This window comes from Cervus canadensis, chromosome 17 (assembly GCF_019320065.1).
Source record: "Cervus canadensis isolate Bull #8, Minnesota chromosome 17, ASM1932006v1, whole genome shotgun sequence".
Classification (NCBI taxonomy): Eukaryota; Metazoa; Chordata; class Mammalia; order Artiodactyla; family Cervidae; genus Cervus; species Cervus canadensis.
Genome location: NC_057402.1, coordinates 11,485,846 through 11,506,469, shown reverse-complemented (window position 1 = coordinate 11,506,469; position 20,624 = coordinate 11,485,846). Strand labels below are relative to the sequence as shown.

The 20,624-nt window shown below is 39.4% G+C and overlaps 1 protein-coding gene across 5 annotated transcripts in view; it reads left to right on the top strand.

Moving 5' to 3' along the window:
• Positions 1-20,624, top strand: part of UNC79 (unc-79 homolog, NALCN channel complex subunit) — a 267,685-nt gene that overhangs the window by 165,384 nt on the left and 81,677 nt on the right. For 2 of the 5 annotated variants that reach the window (XM_043434507.1, XM_043434506.1), the window contains exons 27-32: positions 980-1,045; positions 9,451-9,737; positions 13,790-13,972; positions 14,580-14,742; positions 17,239-17,388; positions 17,971-19,188. In XM_043434507.1, the coding sequence (XP_043290442.1) occupies positions 980-1,045; positions 9,451-9,737; positions 13,790-13,972; positions 14,580-14,742; positions 17,239-17,388; positions 17,971-19,188 (2,067 nt within the window). The remainder of the gene's footprint in view (positions 1-979; positions 1,046-9,450; positions 9,738-13,789; positions 13,973-14,579; positions 14,743-17,238; positions 17,389-17,970; positions 19,189-20,624) is intronic. The other 3 variants (XM_043434509.1, XM_043434505.1, XM_043434510.1) reach the window with 3 other exon arrangements.

The window sequence follows — 20,624 nt, the reverse complement described above, 5'->3', positions numbered from 1 at the left end:
TGGTGTTTTCAAAAAAAGAAAAAGTAAGGCTGAGGAGAAGTTGAATTTCTGCCCAACTTCACCAGATAATTTATAAATAAAGACAAACATTATTGCCATCTAAAAAAAAAAAAGAACATATATTATTGTTTTCCAAAGGTCTTTCCTTATACAGCAGTTTTAAAGAAGACAAAAAATTATCAAATAACTAGATGAACGTAAGCAATGGCTTACGAATGACAATTAAAAACATAACTGTCATCGTATTAGTGAATGAGTGCATTAAATATAGTGCTAACTTATAACATTTATGAAATGATTTAATTTTTAAATAACTGTCGTGAAGTTAATAACATCATAAAGCATATTTTTTTATCCTGTCAGAAGCTGAAATGTTCGCTTTTTCATTGGCATTTCTTAGAAGACAGCTTTATGTGACATAACCATTTTTAATCATAAATATGATTTTATTTTGTTTATTGCATTTTCTCTATTTTATGACAAGCTATGGAAATGTGGTATTTTGAATTTTGGAAGAGTCATTGAAAGCCCTTTAAGCAATCAATAACTCAGCTTTTCAGGGATCAAAGATAAATAAGAGATGGCCATTTAAGAATAACCTCTAGCAGTATCAGGACCAGGTGAAACTGCATCAGATCCTAGAAAGCAGTACTTAAATAAATTACAATTTCTATATAAATTTCCCAGCTCTTTTATTTAACTAATCAGTTTGGGACCTAAAGTTTATTTTGATATTTCTTGTTCATTGATTCACATGACAATTTTGAAGGATAAGAATTGAAGTCACATTGAAGGATGTTCTTTAGATTCAAAGAAAACCACAAAACTTTTGGGACATAAACCTCTTGTCTGTGATGTTAATTACAAATAAGAAAGCAAAACTTACTCCTGCTATCCAATGCAGTTAGAGCTGAGTATGTTTTCTAGGCTCAAGTTGTTTTTAATGCTTATTTAAATAGAGTTGTTGTTGATTTTTAAGCTGTGAGGTTGACCAGGCATGAGCAGTCTGCTCCAGCTCTCGGTGGGACACCCGAACAAACGCCAGGTGGGTACTTCTGACGTTGAAGGGCTGTGTGCAAGTGTCTATCACAGGTGGACAAGGTAAAGAATGAGGTGTCTCTAACTGGACCTGAGTGATGTAATTACGATTGGAAAGCTCTAAGGGTTTCACCCCAGATGCTCAAGTGTTTGAGTCCCTGACATGGCAATTCTTTCCATTTTCAAATTGGCAGACGACTTTTAAACCTGTTAACTTATGGTCCAGTAAGAAGCATCCTGTTACCCAAGTGTGCACTTTTTCCCCCGAGAGCCAGTATGAATAGAATGATGCATAGCACTTATATTTGTATGTGTTTTTACACATAGAAATATTACTTTCATATATATCTGCTCTAGGAAAAACATTTCATTTACATTTTAAAAGGTTATATATTTAAGCCACCATCATTCACTCATCCTCTTAGCCATTTCTGATTCTTTGCAACTCTCACATGCATTTCTGTCTCTCAGAGAAAGGAGGATTTCCATTCTTTAGAGGATCATATTCAGCTTGGTAGAGTGTAACTATCCTTTGATATTTTGATAGATTAGTTTATCATGAAGTATCTTTAGGGTGGAAGGGATGCTGGCAAATCTGCTACAGACCGAATGTTATCTACACACTTGATGCTGTGCTTGTTGGGAAAATTGTGGAGATTCTGAGTACCTGCCTATTTGTCCAAAACAAACCTGGTTAACTACCACCTATGTATCATGCTATACAATGTCTGGTTTTTCATCTAAGAGTAGTTTTAAAATAAACTTTTCAGAATGGTACTGATACTCTCAGAAGGAAAATTTCAAGTAAGGAGACATTCAAGAATGTGTTCTAAAGGGACTTCCCTGGTGATCGATCTAGTGGTTAAGAAACCATCTGCCAGTGCAGGGGACATGGGTTTGATCTCTGGTCTGGGAAGATGCCACGCGTGGCGGCGGGGTAGTGCAGCCTGTCTGCTGCAACCCCTAAAGCCTGTGCATTCTAGAGCCGGGGCTAACAGCATGAGGAGCCCCCACAACGAGAAGCCTGCATGTCACAGTGAAGAGCAGCCCCGCTCACTGCAACTAGAGAAAGTCCATGCCTAGCAATGAAGCCCCATCACAGCCAATAAATAAATAAGTAAATAAATTTATTAAAAAAATAATCTGCTAGAAAGAGAACCAGTGAGGGGTGGGAGGGGAGGAGAAGAGAGAGAGCCCCTAATATTAGGAATGCAAACGGCAGATGTTCGTCAAAGTGTATTTTCTCTTTTAAAACTGATGAGATTAAAGGGACAGCAGAAACCTCGCAGAGTCCCTCTACATTGTTTTTTTGTTTTGTTTTGGGCTGTGCTGGGTCTTCATTGCAGCGCATGGGCTGTTCGTTGTGGAGCGCGGGCTTTAGAGCGCACAGGCTCTTTAGCTGAGGCACTCCAGCTCACTTGCCCCATAACACGTGGGATCTTATTTCCCTGACCATGAATCGAACCCTCATCCCCTGCATTGGAAGGCAAATTCTTAACCACTGGACCCCCAGGGAAGTCCCCCCTCTCTCTACTTTGTTTTAAGCATCACTCAGGCCTCAACTGTGCTGAGTTTTTTTTTTTTTTTAAAGAATAAAAATAAGAATTTATGACCCTTTGTGTCATTAAAAATATGAAAATCATCCATTTCCTCTTCAGTTAAGTCTTTTTGAGATCGGTTCTTAGGCCATTTCATAAATTGTCTTTATCTCACCATATCTTTTTGTCTTAAGGCTTAGTTGAAAAGTTAGTCTTTATTATTACCCATTTAAACAATCCTATCATAGGAGTCCTCTCACATGTCTTTGGAAAAACATATCCATATGTATCTTGAAGTTAAGAAAAGCTGTTAGGTGTCTAATTGTCCCACCAAAAGTGACCAGATGGAAAAAGAGCAAATAACAGCATTGTTTAAATTAAATAAAAAGCTGAAGCTTCTGAAGAGGTAATTACATGATACCACCATAAGCAAAACTTGCTTAGATTTGGAAACAGATGGCTCAGCTTATAAGGCAATTTCAAACTAGTTTTTCATTTTTTCATTATTATTTACTGAACACTGAGTGTTTTACCTTGGAAGCAAAGACACGCCAGGATAATCATAAGATTGCACAGGGTGATTTAAGATAGTAATTAAATAGAAACCAAAGGCCTTGCTGTTTAAGGAACATACTTTTGTTTGGAACAAGTAATGAGCTCCTCTATGCAAAACCTCTTATTGATTAGGCCCGAAATAAGGCAGATGTCCTTTAATTATGCAGCAAGACTTAATTTTAGTTGATGTTTAAGTCAAAACTTTGGACTGGATATACAGTTTATGACTCTCTGATCTTAGCCTTTATATATTGCCCATAGCAAATTTTGCAACAGAAACATGCTTGTAGAGAGGGCAAACTCTGCAAGGCTACCAAAGAGTTGCGTTACTCTGTGACTTTTTTTTTTTTTTAATTAATAATCTGGTTTTTTTTTACATTTTATTTTTAATTGGAGGATAATTGCTTTACAAATTTGTGTTGGTTTCTGCCGTACAATAACATGAGTCAGTCATAAGTATATATAAATATATTTATCTCAAAGACCTCTGTGCATATAAGTAAAATTCATAGACTGTCATAGCTGAAATATTAGAGCTGTGTTAGCATTCTCATTTTCCAGAAGAGGGAAACTGAGGCTTCCAGAAAGGAACAAGTTTCACAAGCTTGTTGATGACTGATCTGGATCTCAAGCCCATATGTCTCGATCTGTCTTGCAAGACATGTATGGTAGTGCTAGCAGGAGCTCAGTACCTTTATTTAATCCTAACTGATGAAATACACAATTTCACTTGCTAATCGGAAGTTGGTATAATTATAAATTATATATAAGCTGTTTTTGCACTGATGCTGTGAGAACCAGGAATTCTTTGTTTTTGGTGATTCAGAACACCTTTTGAATAGTAATTGAATATAATTCAGCAGTTACCGTAGGTTACAATTGGACAATACTGAAATAGTATCAACCTCATGGGAAATTTAATTATATTTCGTTCTCATCCCTTGGAATGAGTAATTAAATAATAGTAGGTATACAATGTTAATAATAAAAACAGCAACAACATTTATATATGTAGAGTACCTCTTTATAAAGAGTGTTTTTAATGCAAATTATCTAATTTCAATTTCACAACAATTCTGCATATACATAAAGTATTTTTTTTCCATTGATTTTTATTAGTTGGAGGCTAATTACTTTACAACATTGTAGTGGTTTTTGTCATACATTGACATGAATCAGCCATGGATGAGGAGTACATAAAGTATTTTTTTCCACTTTATATACAGACAGGAAAACTGAGGTCATGAGGGGCTAAGTAATTCTGCTTGCCTGATTTGCTCAAGGTCACAGGTAACTAATTAGAGACTTGAGTCCAGGAGACTTGATCTGCTTTCCTTTCCACTACAGCTACCTCTCAATGAGTTCATCTAAGGTATTCCTGTCCTAGGGTACGCGAGGACACCAGTCTTGTCAGGGAGCTGACCTGGGCATTCAGGCCCGCTACAGTGTGACATAAGCCCATGGATGCCCAGACCAAAGGATCTTCCTGAATAAGATTCACAAATTGGTCTGAAGAGCCAATCTAATCCCTAAAGGGATATGGATACTTTCAATTCTACTCCAACCTAAAGAGAAATCTTAGGATCTCTTGGTCTGAATTTATATCAACAAGAGAATGTTCTTAATACTGGGTATCATAGGTAAAACTCTCTTGTATTCCTGCCTCCCTCTTAGTGTTCAGCTTAAAATTCCAACTAACTTCTCTTGAGGCTCTTTCTTTTTTTCTAGAGGTGGTTAACAGTTAATGTTTTCACTAACTTGCAAAATTGGGATCTTCCCAACCCACGGATCAAACCTGGGTCTCTCGCATTAGAATTTAATTGTTTACATAGGAATGCCCTTGTCTGAAATGATAGTTTTGGAAATGAGAGTTTCTATTGAACAAAGAATTATTGGGCACCTGCTGTACTAGGAGGAATGTAAAGATACATCAGAAATGTTTATACTCTCCACTTGCTTATAGTCAAGTAAGAGAGATAAAGTATGAACATAAGTGAACTCTCATCTCCAGAGAAAGTGATGGTAGAATGGGTTCATTCATGTCAACTGCAGTGGGAGGAGAGCTGGACGCAACAGGGAAGGTCTCGTGGACAGGTGACTTCTCAGCCAGGCTGAGACAGGTGGGTAGGAGGTAAGTCACGATAGACGTGGGGTAGGAAGAGACAAAGGCAGAGATGGGGAGTGTATGAGGCTTTGCAGTCAGCATCCGGCCCCATCTTTCCAGCCCTTCTGTGGCTCTGCGCACACACAACAGAACTGCTGTGAACGAAGGCTCAAGTTGAATTAATGAGCTAGGGAGATCAGTGAGGTAGTGTAGTTAGAACTACCAACATAATGCGGACTCATTTATAGTGCTCGATTATTGGTTTCTCTGGACCAAATGCAGAGTAAACTCACGGAAACCTCCTTCCACTACCTAATTGTCACTTGTTGGAGGTGTCAGTGAGTTGACTTACACAGAGGAATGGTCTCTATTTCTCTACCTACTTTCTTGCTGTTTGGGGACTTCATCCATTTTTCTCCCACGTAGAAAAGATCTGAAATACTTACTTAAATTCAGGGCACTTAAACATTTACAAGTAATGAACATCTACTATATGCCAATCACTGCCCCCTCTTCTGAGAGAGGTATAAAATTTGAATAAGACGTAGCACTTGCCTTCAAGGAGTCTTTATTCTCCCCTCCTTTCTTGTTTTTAGAGATTTTAGGGATCACAGTTGCTGAGAGGAGGGTGGGCATATTAATAAGAAGGGCTCCTGGGGGCCACATTCATGGGATAAAATTGGGGGTGGGGGTGGAGGGCCACCTTGCAAGGTGAATAGAGCACCATGAGAGAAGGCAGCAAGGTACAAAAGGCTGGCTCCATTCTGAGATCCAGAAGCAGCCCAGTGTTTATGTAAGGATGCTGAGCTTCTGGGATGGAGCAGTAGGAGATGTCTGGAAAAGCAGATCCTGATCCTGCCTGGTTTCAGATCTTCTGAGTAAATAAAATTGTATTCTACTGTGGCATTTCAATCAGTGTGCCATTCTGTGGACAGATCGTGATGGACCCAGTCCATGTTAAAGTTACGCTAGGAACAGTTCTGCCCCCATGACAATAAAGATGTTTACAGTTTTCTTTGAAAAAATGAGAAAATCAAATCTCTTAACATGTTCAATCTCTAAAGTTAAAACAGATATAAGAATTTTATAGACTAGAATTCAAAAGTAAATATGTTCATTGTCACAGTTTGGAGAAAATATTATAGGCATTTAGTTTTAAAATGGAAATTTTATATCCTTTATAGATAACTAAACCAGTTTAGTATAGATAACTCAACCAGTAATATTGTCTTTATCAATAAAGAATATTTCAGCTTTCCTAACCTCATTTTTCTTAGGGGTTTGATTAAGGTAACTTTTCTTAATGAAGAGTGGTGCCAATCACATTCTTACAGTCCTTTAAAAGAAAGACAATATACAAAGTACAGACTTTCAAAGCCCTCACTTGGAGAAGTGAATTATTGGAATTAAAAGAGACTTTTTTTTTTCACTTTATGAGAAAGGTTCCATTAACCAGTTCTGTTTTCAATACACTTAATGGTTTGTTAATGATCACTCATTACTCAGGGAAAGCAAAAAGCCACAACCTAAAAGCTAAGCACTGCAGATCAATGAAGATCAATCTAAAATGAAGATAGGGCCTTTGTGACATGATACTTAGTCACTGGGAAAATATGATTTGATTTGAAACGTTAAGGTGACACACTTTGAAAATGATTGTCTATTTGCAGCGGGGCGAAGAGATTTGAAATATTTAAAGTTGAAGTCTGATGGTTTATTTTCTAGATTGAGGTGATAGAAGGAAATGGGGAGCCCATGTCCTAGCTGGGCCTTGTCTGGAGCTCCCTTTCTTCTGTTTGCGTTCTCTGGACTCTCAGGGCTGGACAACAAAGGTGCATTTCCTACTTGAATGCTCCTCAGTTCTATTTTAACTTTGGGGCTTTGGAGTCTAGCCAGTCTGGGCTTGGAGGTGGCCGAGCAGAACTGAGTGATAGCGTGCTCTCCTAAACCTTGCCCCCCAGAGCTAAGATGAATTGAGGAATGAAGCTATAGCATCATAACAGCCATTGCTTGCTGCTACAACGGCATTAAACCCTGCAGGGAACCTAGATTCTCATACTTGTCAGGTTTTTGGCCCAACTACTTGCCCAAAGCAATAACCTCCTTCTAGTTGTAAAGTAATAATACTCTGAAGAAAAAAAAAAATCAAGATTAAATATTTTTCAATGCTGAAAGGATAGTTCTCTAAACTTCTTAAATGAGGATTTGGTCTGATCTTCTATTCCAAACATTTAATTATAATATACATCAGTGCTTTATATTTATGACCTTTCATGAAATAGGATGTTCCACATGAATTGATTTTTTTTTTTCTGGTGGCCCATGTGTGCCTAATAAATAATGATAATATTAACAACTTACTGACTATTCCTGCATGTGAAACAGCATCATAAACAAATCTTTAGGTTTTATTTGAGTAATTTTTGATAAAAAATGTCTATAAAGTACACTGCACATATTTATTCCTTCATGAACAGACTATGAGACAGAAAATGTTAATGTCCAAGGGTTGTAGTGAAGTTTGTTAGGTGATTTCCCCTGTATTAGATGTTCTTAGACTTGGTTGATTCTGTGACCTTTTCACTCATTGCCAAGATCCCATCTTAGGGTATCACTTTTGAGCAGATCAACATTCTTCTGATCGTCTGGGGAAGACTAGACAGCCAAGCACATAAACTGTACTATGTGTAGTTTCAAACTAGTAAATTTGGAATTTGACATTACCTTCATATCACTACCTCAGAGAAAGTGTTTAGGCTCTAGACAACTAATTTCTGTGGTCCCCAGAAAACATTCCTTCTATCTTGTTTCTCTTGGTTGATCCTGGAAGACAGATTAGTTGAGGAATTAAGGAATGTGACTGGCTACCTAGCTCTTTGTTGTATTCTGCATGCTATAATTTAAATGGATAGAATCAAAGTTTGCTGTATAATGATTTGTAACCAAAGCTTGTCATCATTTAGAATGTTTTCTCTCAGAATGAGAGATGAGAATGATGTGCGCTGGTCTAAACCACCAGGCAAAAGCTTTGTTTCCAATTTAGAAATTCTCATGTCAAAGGAAGGAAAAGAATGCAGAGCGTATTTTGAATAAGGCCCCAAATATAAGTATAGGAGAGCAAATCTCATTTTTCCTTCCCTCAAAGTCCCAAACTAAAGGGCAGAAAACAAGGGGAGACAGGGTATAATTTCTGACTTTGAGAAATAACTGAGAAAGTTCATGTCAGGCACCTGTTCAGATGTGATTATTTGTTAGGCTAAGAGTAAGTTAGGGGCTAAGGTATTTTTTCTCTGCATGTGAACTTTCAGCTCACCTTCATGTGGCGTTTTTCTGTTTTTAAAAGTTCATGCTTCTTTCTTTCTGTCTGTGCCCTCCCACCCCTTGTGTGTTTCTCATTACATACAGCGGGGCTTATAATTTGCTATTTCTAATTTTGAATGTATAATTCAAAGAGTACACACTGCTGTTATCTCAGGATTTGGAGAAGGAAACTTCTTTTTTGCCTCAGCTGATTTTTGAACATAACTGAATTGAGATAATAATTTAAACCAAGTAACCCAATGGATGTTTTAGTTGCTCAGCAGATTTGATGAATATTATCTTGTGGTTATTCTTACCTATTTATTTTACAAAGCTGGAAGGAAAATGTCTCTTTATTAAGATAAAACTTTGCTAAGGTATTTAAAAGTTCTCTAAATGCAAATTTGGTGTAGGTATTTGTCTTGCTGTTTGAAGATAACTTTGCTTTCTAGTGCCATGTTTTTATTTGCATTCCCTTATTCTTCCCAGGTGGCGCTAGTGGTAAAGAACCTGCCTGCCAAAGCAGGAGATATTAAGAGACCCAGGGTTCGATCCCTGGGTGGGGAAGATCCCCTCGAGGAGGGCATGGCAACCCACTCCAGTATTCTTGCCTTGAGAATCCCATGGACAGAGGAGTCTGGTGGGCTACAGTCCATGGGATCGCAGAGTCCAACATGACTGAAGCGACTTAGCACCCACACATTCTTCCCAAATTGGTTGTTGATACAACAACATAACTTCCATCCTGGGAGCAGTGCTTTGCTTAGTAGGCCATGTTATGTCCGAGTTTGTCTAGAACAGACCTTTAAATATTTAGAGGCAGCAAATAAAGTGGTGCTTTATTGATAAGTGAAATTTGACTGTAAACTTACTTGTGGGGGAGCCACCCACTGAAGGCCTTTCTTGTACTGACAGGACAACAGTCCCCTGAGAATGACAACACCATCAAGGACCTGCTCCCTGAAGATGCTGGAATCGACCACCAGACAGTGCACCAGCTGATTACAGTGCTCATGAAGTTCATGGCCAAGGATGAGAGCAGCGCCGAGTCAGACATCAGCAGCGCCAAGGCCTTCAACACAGTCAAGCGGCACCTGTACGTCTTACTCGGCTATGACCAGCAGGAAGGTTGCTTCATGATTGCACCTCAAAAAATGCGCCTGTCAACCTGCTTTAATGCATTCATTGCAGGAATTGCCCAGGTAAGTGGAAGCTTTCACGAGTCCTGCCATTAGGCTTTTAGTACAAACAAGTCATTAAATTCCATTTAGCCAACATTGGTTGAGTGTCAAGTTTTGCGCAAGTTACTTTATTGTGTTAGTCATTCAGTTGTGTCTGACTCTTTTGCGACCCTGTGGGCTGTATAGCCCTGCCAGGGTCCTTTGTCCATGGTAGCCATTCCTTTCTCCAGGGGATTTCCTGACCCAGGGATTGAACCTGTGTCTCCTGCGTTGCAGCTGGATTCTTTATCTTCTGAGCTACCAGGGAAGCCTAGGGGTGTATAGAAGACATCAGCAGCCTGATAACATAAAGGGAGTTGGGGATTTGCAGGGGTTGGGGAGGGGAGTATACATAAAACTTAGCATTTAAGAATTTAAAAAAATTATTTATTTATTCTTGGCTGCGCTGGATCTTCGTTGCTGTATGCAGGATTTCTCTTTCAGTAGTTGTGGCACACGGGCTTAGCCACTCTATGACATGTGAGATCTTCCTGGGCCAGGGATCAAACCTGTGTCCCCTGCATTGGCAGACAGATTCTTAACCACTAGACCACCAGGGAAGTCCAAAACTTAGCATTTCAGTCATTTTCAAATGTACTATTCAGTTGCAGTAAGTATATTCACATTCTTATGTAACCATCACCACTTTCATCTCTAAAACTTTTTCATCATCCTAAATTGAAACTCTATTCATTAAACAGTAAAGGAGTGTGGAATTTTTGTTTGTAGGGTTTTGTTTTTTTTTTAAAATCCTTTCCCTTTTTTAGCTTCAAGTAGAGATTTGAGTTAATCATTCAACTTACTGCATATCATATTATCATCATTGGTATTTTCCATGTTTCTTTGTTACTCCTAACTACTGTGTTATACACCATGGTGTATATTTCTCATGATTTAACTATCCATTCCTTCAGTAATGGACACTCATATTGCTCCCAACTCCTCACCCTCTCACATAGATCATCAGTAACCATTCTGTACAGTCCAGTGATAGTTGCTCAGTTGTGTCCAACTCTTTGCAACCCCATGGACTGTAGCCCACCAGGCTCCTCTCTCCATGGAATTCTCCAGGCAAGAATACTGGAGTGGGTAGCCATTCCCTTCTCCAGGGGATCTTCCTGACCCAGGGATCGAACTGGCGTCTCCTGCATTGCAGGCAGGTTCTTAACTGTCTGAGCCATCAGGGAAACCCCAACCATTCTGTACATGCAGCCTTATTCAACAATGTGAGAGTTCTTTTGGGATATGGATCCAGGAGCAGAATTAATAGACCATCAGATATACATGGACTTCCCAGGTGGCTCAGATGGTAAAGAATCTGTCTGCAATGCAGGAGACCCAGGCTCAATCCCTGGGCATCCCTCAGATGCCCTGGAGAAGGGAATGAATACCCATTGCAGTATTGTTGCCTGGAGAATCCCATGAACAGAGGAGTCTGGAGGGCTCTAGTCTGTGGGGTCACAAAGAGTCAGACATGACTGAGTGCCTTTCACACTTTCAGTTCAGTTCAGTCGCTTAGTCATGTCAGACTCTTTGCGACCCCATGAACCGCAGCACACCAGGCCTCCCTGTCCATCACCAATTCCCGGAGTCCACTCAAACCCATGTCCATTGAGTCGGTGATGCCATCCAACCATCTCATCCTCTGTCATCCCCTTCTCCTCCTGCCCTCAATCTTTCCCAGCATCAGGGTCTTTTCCAATGAGTCAGCTCTTCGCATCAGGTGGCCAGAGTATTGGAGTTTCTGCTTTAGGTATATATATATATATATGTAAAGTTTCACACTTTAGGTGCATATATATATATGCCTAATTTGACCAGTGCTACAAATCTAACTTTCCAAAATGGCTGCCCTAATCTGCAAAGGGTGTAGAACTTGGGGCTAGAGAGAAATGGATATGAATTTCAGCTCTGCCACTGTTATTAAAACTGTTACGGCCTTAAGCATCCTTGCTTCTTTGCTCATTGGTAGTAGATTTTGGGGGGAAAAATTAGAGACAACATATTGAAAATCACCTTCATGAGTGCCTGTCGCATGGAAGGAACTCATGATCATAGCTGTTACCATTTAGCTCAAATAGATTGCTAATATAGTGAACACAGAGAAGCAATGTGGGAGCAATATGCATGTCTCCTGCTGGTGCTGATAAGTAGATGAATCATCACTAATACTCACCTGTCTATGATAGAGACAGAAGACACCACTGCAGATAGCAAAATTCACTACCCTTCCTCCCTCACTTCTCTCTTTCTATATTCACATTATGTATATTTATTTTCAAAATATAAGCAAAAAATTAAAATGTAAATCTCCAGGAAACCCACGACAAAATAAGTTAGTAACATTTTGGTATATGTTGATGGCTCCAGATTTATATACATTCCTATATACATGCATACATACATAGGTGTGTGCATGTATAGGTAGCTTTCACTTTTACCATCTGTGTGAGAAGTAGGATAAAAATCCAGACTGCCCTCCCCCAGTACCTTCTGTAACTCATGTTTCAAGATCATTAGTAGTAGTAGTGTTAGTCGCTCAGTCGTGTCCAATTCTTTGTGACCCATGGATTGTAGCCTGTTGGGTTCCTTTGTCCATGAAATCCTCCAGGTAAGAATACTAGAGAGGCTAGCCATTCCATTCTCCAGGGGAACTTCCCAACCCGGGGATTGAGCCCAGGTCTCCCACATTGCAGGCAGGTTCTTTACCATTTGAGTTACAGAGAAGCTCTAATAAAAGCTATGCGCTTTTTCCTGCTTCTGAATACATGTTGCTGAATTGCTCCTGTCCTCAACTACGTGTATATGTCCACATGTTTTTTATAATGACGGGATCATTTATACATACTGATATATATATGTGCCTGAATGTGTGCATGTGTATGCATATACATGTATATACATACATAGGTCTGGGCTTGCCTGGTGGCTCTGTTGGTAAAGAATCTGCCTGCAATGCAGGAGACCTGGGTTTGATCCCTGGATCAAAAAGATCCCCTGGAGAAGGAATTTGCAACCCACTCCAGTATACTTGCCTGGGAAATTCCATGTCTCTTTTAAACCTAAAAATTGTTATGAAGCTCATATCATGTAAATAAATTTGTACAATATTCCATTTAATGTCTATAGAGTATTCTGTTGTTTTACTAATCTTTTGTAAAGATTACTAAATCTTTAGATTTCTAAAGATTACTAATAAAAGATTTACTAATAAATCTATTATTTACTAGTAAATATAAAAGATTTACTAATCTTTTAGTAATCTTTTGTTTTACTAATTCCATACTGTTGAATATGGAAGTCATTTTCAATTTGGAGTGGTTATGATGCTGGTTGTCTTTATGCATACATCTGGAAATGCCTGTCTGATTTATTTCCTTAGGATATGTTTAATTGCTATTTAAAGGCTATGTGTTTTTTCCTGAGTCTGAATACACGTTGCTGAATTGCTCTCCTGAAACGTTAGAGAAATACTCTCGCTAGTGGTGTCTGAGAATGCCTGTTTCCTCACATAATTACCAACTCTACATGCTTTCATTGATTCTAGTTAATAGTTTAATATGACTTCCCAGGTGGCCTAGTGGTAAAGAACCCACCTGCGTGCTGGGTCGGGAAGATCCCCTGCAGGAGGGCACAGCAATCTGCTCCATTATTCCTGCCTGGAAAATCCCATGGACAGAGGAGCCTGGCTGGCTACAGTTCATGGGGTCTCAAAGAGTGGGACGTGACTGAAGCGACTTAGCACGCACACAGTAGTTTAATAGGACATTTTCCAAGAGAAAATTTATTTTCAGCATATAATTAAGTAGATAAATAATTAGACAATTAAGTAGATGAAAACGAAGTTACAAGTTTTTAAATTCCTTGTGAGGTTGGACTTTTGTCCCTTTATGGATACTGGCCATTATTAATAATATTTTGTGAGATACCTGTTAATGATTTTGCTCGTGTTTTGATGGTTCAAAGTTTTCCTTTTGGCTTATAAATATTCTTTATAGTTTTCCTTCAGTTGTTAAATTTTTTTCCTGTTTCAGGTTATGGACTATAACATTAATTTGGGAAAACACCTTCTTCCCTTGGTGGTTCAGGTGCTCAAATACTGCTCTTGTCCTCAACTCCGGCATTATTTCCAACAGCCACCTCGTTGTTCCCTCTGGTCCCTAAAGCCTCACATCCGGCAGATGTGGTTGAAGGCCTTGCTTGTCATTCTTTACAAGGTGAGTTGCTGTAGTCAATCTTTTTTTTGGGTGGAACAATTCTTTTAGAGAGAACATTTAAGAGATCTAAGCTCAAAATTTTGTAAGATAGTAATTTGACCTTCAGAGGAAGATTCATGATGTACCATTAATATTCAGAAGTGAAGAACTTTTGGAATGAAAATAGAAATGTAGACCATGCCAGTATATACTCTAAAATGTTTAAAGCCGAATATGATGAACATCAATCCATAATCTCTGTTTATGCTCAGAACCTCATATTTTATCTATGTATTAATTATTACATCAGAAAACAAGAAAAGTATTTAAAATTGTACTCCTACATAATGTTTATGCCAGCTCATTTTCTTGAAATGAATTGAAATTTACAAACTGGCATGCATTGCCATCCATAATTTGGTGGTGCAAGAGGGTGGGAATACAATCGCTTGTTCAATAAGACCATGGTAAGAATTGACGTCTCTGCTTTTATATAAATATATATATAGATATTTATTTATTTATTATACCCAGAAGAGACTGAGAAAAATAGCTAGCAAGATCAAGTGGAAAAGCTTACCCTTGAAAATAACTGTTTATGTTTTTCTCCCTCCTTTTCATTGAGCAGTATCCATACCGAGACTGTGATATCAGCAAGGTCCTCCTGCATCTGATTCACATAACAGTCAATACACTCAATGCACAGTATCACAGCTGCAAGCCCCAGGCCACGGCAGGACCTTTGTATAGTGACAACAGTAACATAAGCAGATACAGCGAAAAAGAAAAAGGTACTTTACATGTCTCAATTTTATCCCAAACTCAGCTTGCATATGTGATACATTTCTGGACAATGTTTTCCTTAGACCGTAGAGGAGCACCCCCAGGTACTATTCTGGAGTTTAAAAAAAAAAATGACATACTGCTTCATTAATTCTCCAAATTTCCCGTGAATGTTGCTGCTTTCCTTGTTTTAAAATGAGCACTCAAGAGAAATAATCGATATGCTTCTAAATCCCCTTTCATGAGAAATCATGTTTTGCAAAAAAAAAAGAAAAATTGTCTGCTGTCTGGTTAAGGAAATTTTGTAAGTCTTTTCCTTCGTGTTGGAAACATCTTGCTTTGGGCCGTGAAATGATTCTTGGTTGGTACTCAGTGGCGCCATGATCCTGTGCAACTCAGGTTTGCTTCTGACCTTGTGATCAGATTTGAATGGAGTCTAAATGTGCTGAAGTGGTCTTTCCTAGCCTCCTTATTCAATATGAATTAATTTAAAGCAACTGAAATCAAATATTTTGCATAGGTTTAAATTATTTCTAGTATCAACACTTGTTTGTATTGATAGCTTTTCTACAAAGGAGGCAGCAGAATGAAACTTTAGCTAGAGTAAACTTCCAGCCTGGATATTTTCAGGTGAGAACTGCAGAGTCAAGGTTTGTGTTTTTAGTGTCTGTTGCAGGGTGACTAGACTCATGAAAGGCGACATCATCTCATCCAGTCCTGGGAGAAAGCCAAGTGCCCCATGACTCTTAGTAGTGTTAGTAGATTCCTTTTTGGTAGAACTGCTCTGCAGATGTCTGAATAGGATGGATTGGAGCCAGTATTCTATTATTCATTTATTACCCAAAAGCTCAAGATGCTAGGTTGGCCAGAGATGAAACTGAGAGAAAGTTCTTTAAGTTCTGATACCATTCAGATCCTTCCTGAAGAGTATCTTGTCTACTATCTTAGGTCCCAGTTTCTGGGAAATTGGACAGACTCAGTTAAACTATAGATGTCATCAGTGTGGGGCTCAGTACTTGGGCCAATCCCAGATGAACATTTCTGGGTGAGAGGAGCCATGCTGAAGTCTTCCTGTCACTCTCATTCAATTCATTTTGAGAATTATCATTGATACAAAGTTATATAAGGGGAGTTGCATAACTCTTGCTCCAAAAAAGCTGTATTTTTCAAAGGAGAGTATTTTTAAGAACGAAATAAATAAAACAGGACATTGTATTGACAGGCTTCCTCATCAGTGCAGAAGTTCACTGGGAGTTTTGTATCCATTTTGATCATTAACCCTAATTTTTTTTTCATTTGACCAAAAAGATTATTTTGATTACTTTGTCTAGCATCTGCTGCTCAAATTTCATTTACTTATAGAATCTTGTGTTTAAGAGAGAATCGGTCCTTAAAACTTAACTCTAAGCTTATACTCCCTTTATACTCAGAGAATCTTAAATAATCATAATCATTTTGTATACAGGTAGATATAAATATAGGCCAAACACCATGATTTCAATGATGTTCAGCTTGAATAGTAGGTTAATTCCATTCACTGTGGTGTTAATGTGTTTTTGTAGCCTCTTCTCTTGCTGTTTTGTACATGGCTTTGGCCTTTTCAAAGGAAGAAAGAAGAAAATTTATTAAGGGAATTTTGTGGGTTGCAATATAATAACCTTTTCCTCATTAATGTGTTTTGGGGTTTCTCTTTGACTTAAAAGTGGCCAAATGGGGGTACAAAAGGACATAGAAACAAGCTTGCTAGGACTCTAAGTGACCAGTTTGTTTATGGAGCCTCAGGACCATAACAGTCAAAGATTCTTTCTGGGATTCATAAAAGCTGCCCATGGCAAACTAGAGAAGAGTCTTACTTTAGTGGGGAAATGTTATTTTCTGTTTACTTTTTCCTTTGTTTACCCTTTCAGTCCATAATCATTTGTGAAGCTTTTGAGATGACCAGTGGCTTTTCTAAGCTTTTTCTGTGTGTCATGTGTTTCATTATCAAGTGTAGAGTACAGTATTTTGCATTCACAAAGTATAAGGTGCATGTACTGTTAGGCTGTGTCTATGCCAGTTCTCAGATCCCAGGAAGGCATGTATTTGTGGAAGGGGCAAGATCTACTCATTTTGTTTAATTTTCTTTTGCCAAATTAGCCTGAAAATTCACCCAAAGCAGGCACATTTCAGGAGTGTCCCAGATTCCTGACATGTATTGGTTATCTGATTATTAAGTGCATTGAAAAGGTTCCCCATGAAGGCTCTATTGGAATATTGAGATGCCTCTTTTGAAAATGCTGCCCTTTGTGACATGGAAATTGAGGGGCAAACTTGTAACAGTTTGTTCCGCTCAACTTATGAATAATTTGATGCCTGAATAAAATGCCCAGCTGGGCTAGACTTGGGCTGGTGTAGGAACCACCCCAGACTGTGTTCCATGATGCTTTTGTTGAAATGCTTGTGTAGACACAGCCTAAGAGAGAATAACCTCTTAAGTGTAATTTTGACTTTCTCTCCCCAATTAGAAGAAGATAGTGTTTTTGATGAATCTGATATTCATGATACACCTACTGGACCCTGCAATAAAGAGTCTCAAACTTTTTTTGCAAGATTGAAAAGGATAGGCGGCAGCAAAATGGTGAAATATCAGCCGGTTGAGATGAATGTTCAGAGAAGTATGAATTTTTTCCTCTTAGTAATTTTATGCAGAAATGTTGTACTCTACCATTTGTTTGGGGTGAAATCTTAATTTTATTATGTTACTACACATTTTAATACTGTTGATTTTATATATATGTATGCATAACCAGTATATATATATACACACTTATATATATACGTGAATTGACAGATACATCATTAACATCATGATTGTCTTAGAGGGCCATTGCTTGATTTGATTTGTTGCGAAATGTTTGCTTCCCTTCCACACAATTTGAATACAGTTTTCTAGATCGACCTCAGCCAAAAGCGATCCCCTCTCCCGCACACAAATGAATAGAGCTGAGGGATTATCCTGAAGCCTGATTTTGGAAATAAGATCTTAAACTGCCATTTGGGGGTTCTTTCATTCCAAAGTTTTCTGGTTTTTGAAATTAGAATGAACCTGATGAAAACTTGGCCAGAAAGTCAGTTTTCCCTTTTGGTGGAGCTGGGGTTGTGATTATTATTGATGCCAATTGTATGCCCAAGTATGAGGGGAAAAGAAAGTTGAAATCTCCAAGTAAAATAGTACTAGCTTTTTCTGTTTTAATCAGGTGAAATAGAACTGGCTGAGTATAGAGACACGAGTGCATTACAAGACAACATTCTACAGTGTGTGAGAGAAGAAAGCATTCAGAAGAAAAAGCTGCGCTCTTTAAAACAAAAGTCTCTTGATATAGGAAACGCAGACTCCCTCTTATTTACGTTAGACGAGCACCGTAGGAAGTCCTGCATAGACCGCTGTGACATAGACAAGCCTTCTGCCCAAGCTGCTTATTTTATGCAAAGACAGCATGACCACGGACGATCTAGACAGAATTCCGCTACAAGGCCCGACAATGCCGATATCCCCGAGAACCTAGCTGTGGAGGGTTTTCAAGAATCTCGGAGGCCGGTGATACCGGAAGTTAGGTTAAATTGCATGGAGGCATTTGAGGTGAAAGTTGATTCCCCAATAAAGCCTGCCCCCAAAGAGGATTTAGATCTGATTGACTTGTCCTCAGATTCAACATCCGGGCCTGAGAAACACTCTTTGCGCTCAACGTCGGATAGCGACTCTCTCGTGTTTGAACCTCTTCCCCCTCTGCGAATAGTGGAGAGTGATGAAGAGGAGACCATGGACCAAGGGAACGAGGGCGCCTCTGGTCAGAACGCCGCCTCTTTTCCCTCCGTCCCCGGACACCCCTCTGGCCTCAGCCTCAGTACAACGCCCCTCGTGCAAGTGAGCGTGGAGGATTGTTCCAAAGACTTTTCTTCTAAGGACTCAGGAAATAACCAGTCCGCGGGTGACAAGGGCGCGTCTCTCATAGCTCTGGAAGACCCCACAGACTCTGAAGAGCTAGTCAAGCCGGAGGAGCTGCAAGAGTTTTCCTATGGCAGCCCGCTCACGCTGAAGCAAAAACGAGACCTCCTTCAGAAGTCGTTTGCCCTCCCCGAGACGTCACTGGACGATAACGCTGAGCCCAGCCCCGAGGAGGAGAAGCCTGGCGGGCTGATGCCAAGTTCAGGGACAAAAACTGTCCTCCTCAAGGTCCCTGAAGATTCAGAGAACCCGATGGAGGGTGAGAAGCCCAACGCCGTCGCTGAATCAGACACGGAACAGAACCCCGAGAGGAAGGCAGATGAGGAGGGAGCCGAGGAGTCGGAATTTAAGATTCAGATTGTCCCCCGGCAGAGGAAACAGAGGAAGATTGCGGTCAGTGCCATCCAGAGAGAGTACCTTGACATTTCCTTCAACATTCTAGACAAACTGGGTGATCAGAAAGATCCAGGTGAGCGCCTCCTTCTTTCTCCCAGCCGTATGTTCAAGTTTGTGCCTCTTACTTGTGAGGGTCTTGGCACTAAGTATGCATCAGACTCTCAGCCTTAAAATGTCAGGGGATGACGTTATCATTGCTTCATTATCACTCTGAACCCTTCCTGCTTACTGCAGCGTGTTGGATTCAGATGTGGTTCTGTTGGCTCCATAAATGTTTCTGTATTGGTTGTTCCTCAACTCTATAGTCAATTCTTGATCACCCTTGGCAACAAGAGGCAATGATAAATTAATATCAAGAATTCCAAATATCATTTTTGTTTTCCTCAAACAGCAAAAGTCATTAATTGAACTCTTTTTGCTTTCTTTTTTTTCCTTGCTGTACTTCAGTGAATTATGATACAGACCAAAGGAGGAACAAACAGAAAGGGCTAAAATAAAGCAAAGAGTACTTGGAATGATTGAGAATTGATTGTAAAATCATTTAGGGTCTATAGCTGATTATATATTCTAACCAAATATCAGCAGCCTGGCAGACATGGTGTGCCCTTGGGAACCAAAATGAGCCCAGTTACACCCCACTCTAATCCATGGTCACCAGTTGATAGTGAAGCTGCCAGAGAACTAGATCTTCTTGCCTCAAATGCCACGGCTTGTGTTTCTTTGGAGGCACTGATTCTGAGGGATTAACTTGAAAAAGTGACAAGTTGATAATCCAGCTCATCCTAAAACACAGTCCTCTGCTCTGTTATCATAATACTGATCAGAATGTCTCTTAATTTCTCAGCTCATATCTTTAAAAAAAATAGAATAGGAATCTTCAGAAAAAATAGGAATTGGTCTGGGATGATTATTTTAGTAGATTCATAGACTGAAAGACATTGGGCACTGGCAAAAGTCTTGGGGACATCTAATCACCCCTCATTTCCTACAGGAGGACACCGACCCTGAGGAGGTGATGTGCCCCGCGCTGGGTCGCACATCACTTCTCCCTCACTCCACAATAAAAGCAGCTCCCGAGAGAATAGGCTTGGCCTTTTTATTTGTTCCGGGCATTTCCTGAGGTTTCCAGCAGTTCTCTGCCTCATGAGACAGAGCTGTGTAATCTCAAAGGTGCCCTGTAAAAATCTGTTGAATGAACATGAATGTAGTTGGAAAAGGTCATGCTCCAGCAGGGCAGGGGGGGAAGAAAAAGATTCTCATGATAACAAGAAAGTTTAAGCGTGTTTCTAAGGAAACTGGGACACCTTTTTATTATTTGGAGCCAAGAAAATTTTTGCATATAGATGGAGGAAAGCACTGACCTATTATAGAAACTATGGAGGTCTATAGGTGGATGTATAAAGAACCTTATAAAGTCTATGAGGGTATGGCAACCCATTCCAGTATTCTTGCCTGGAGAATCCCCATGGACAGAGGAGCCTGGCAGGCTACAGTCCGTGGGGTTGCAAA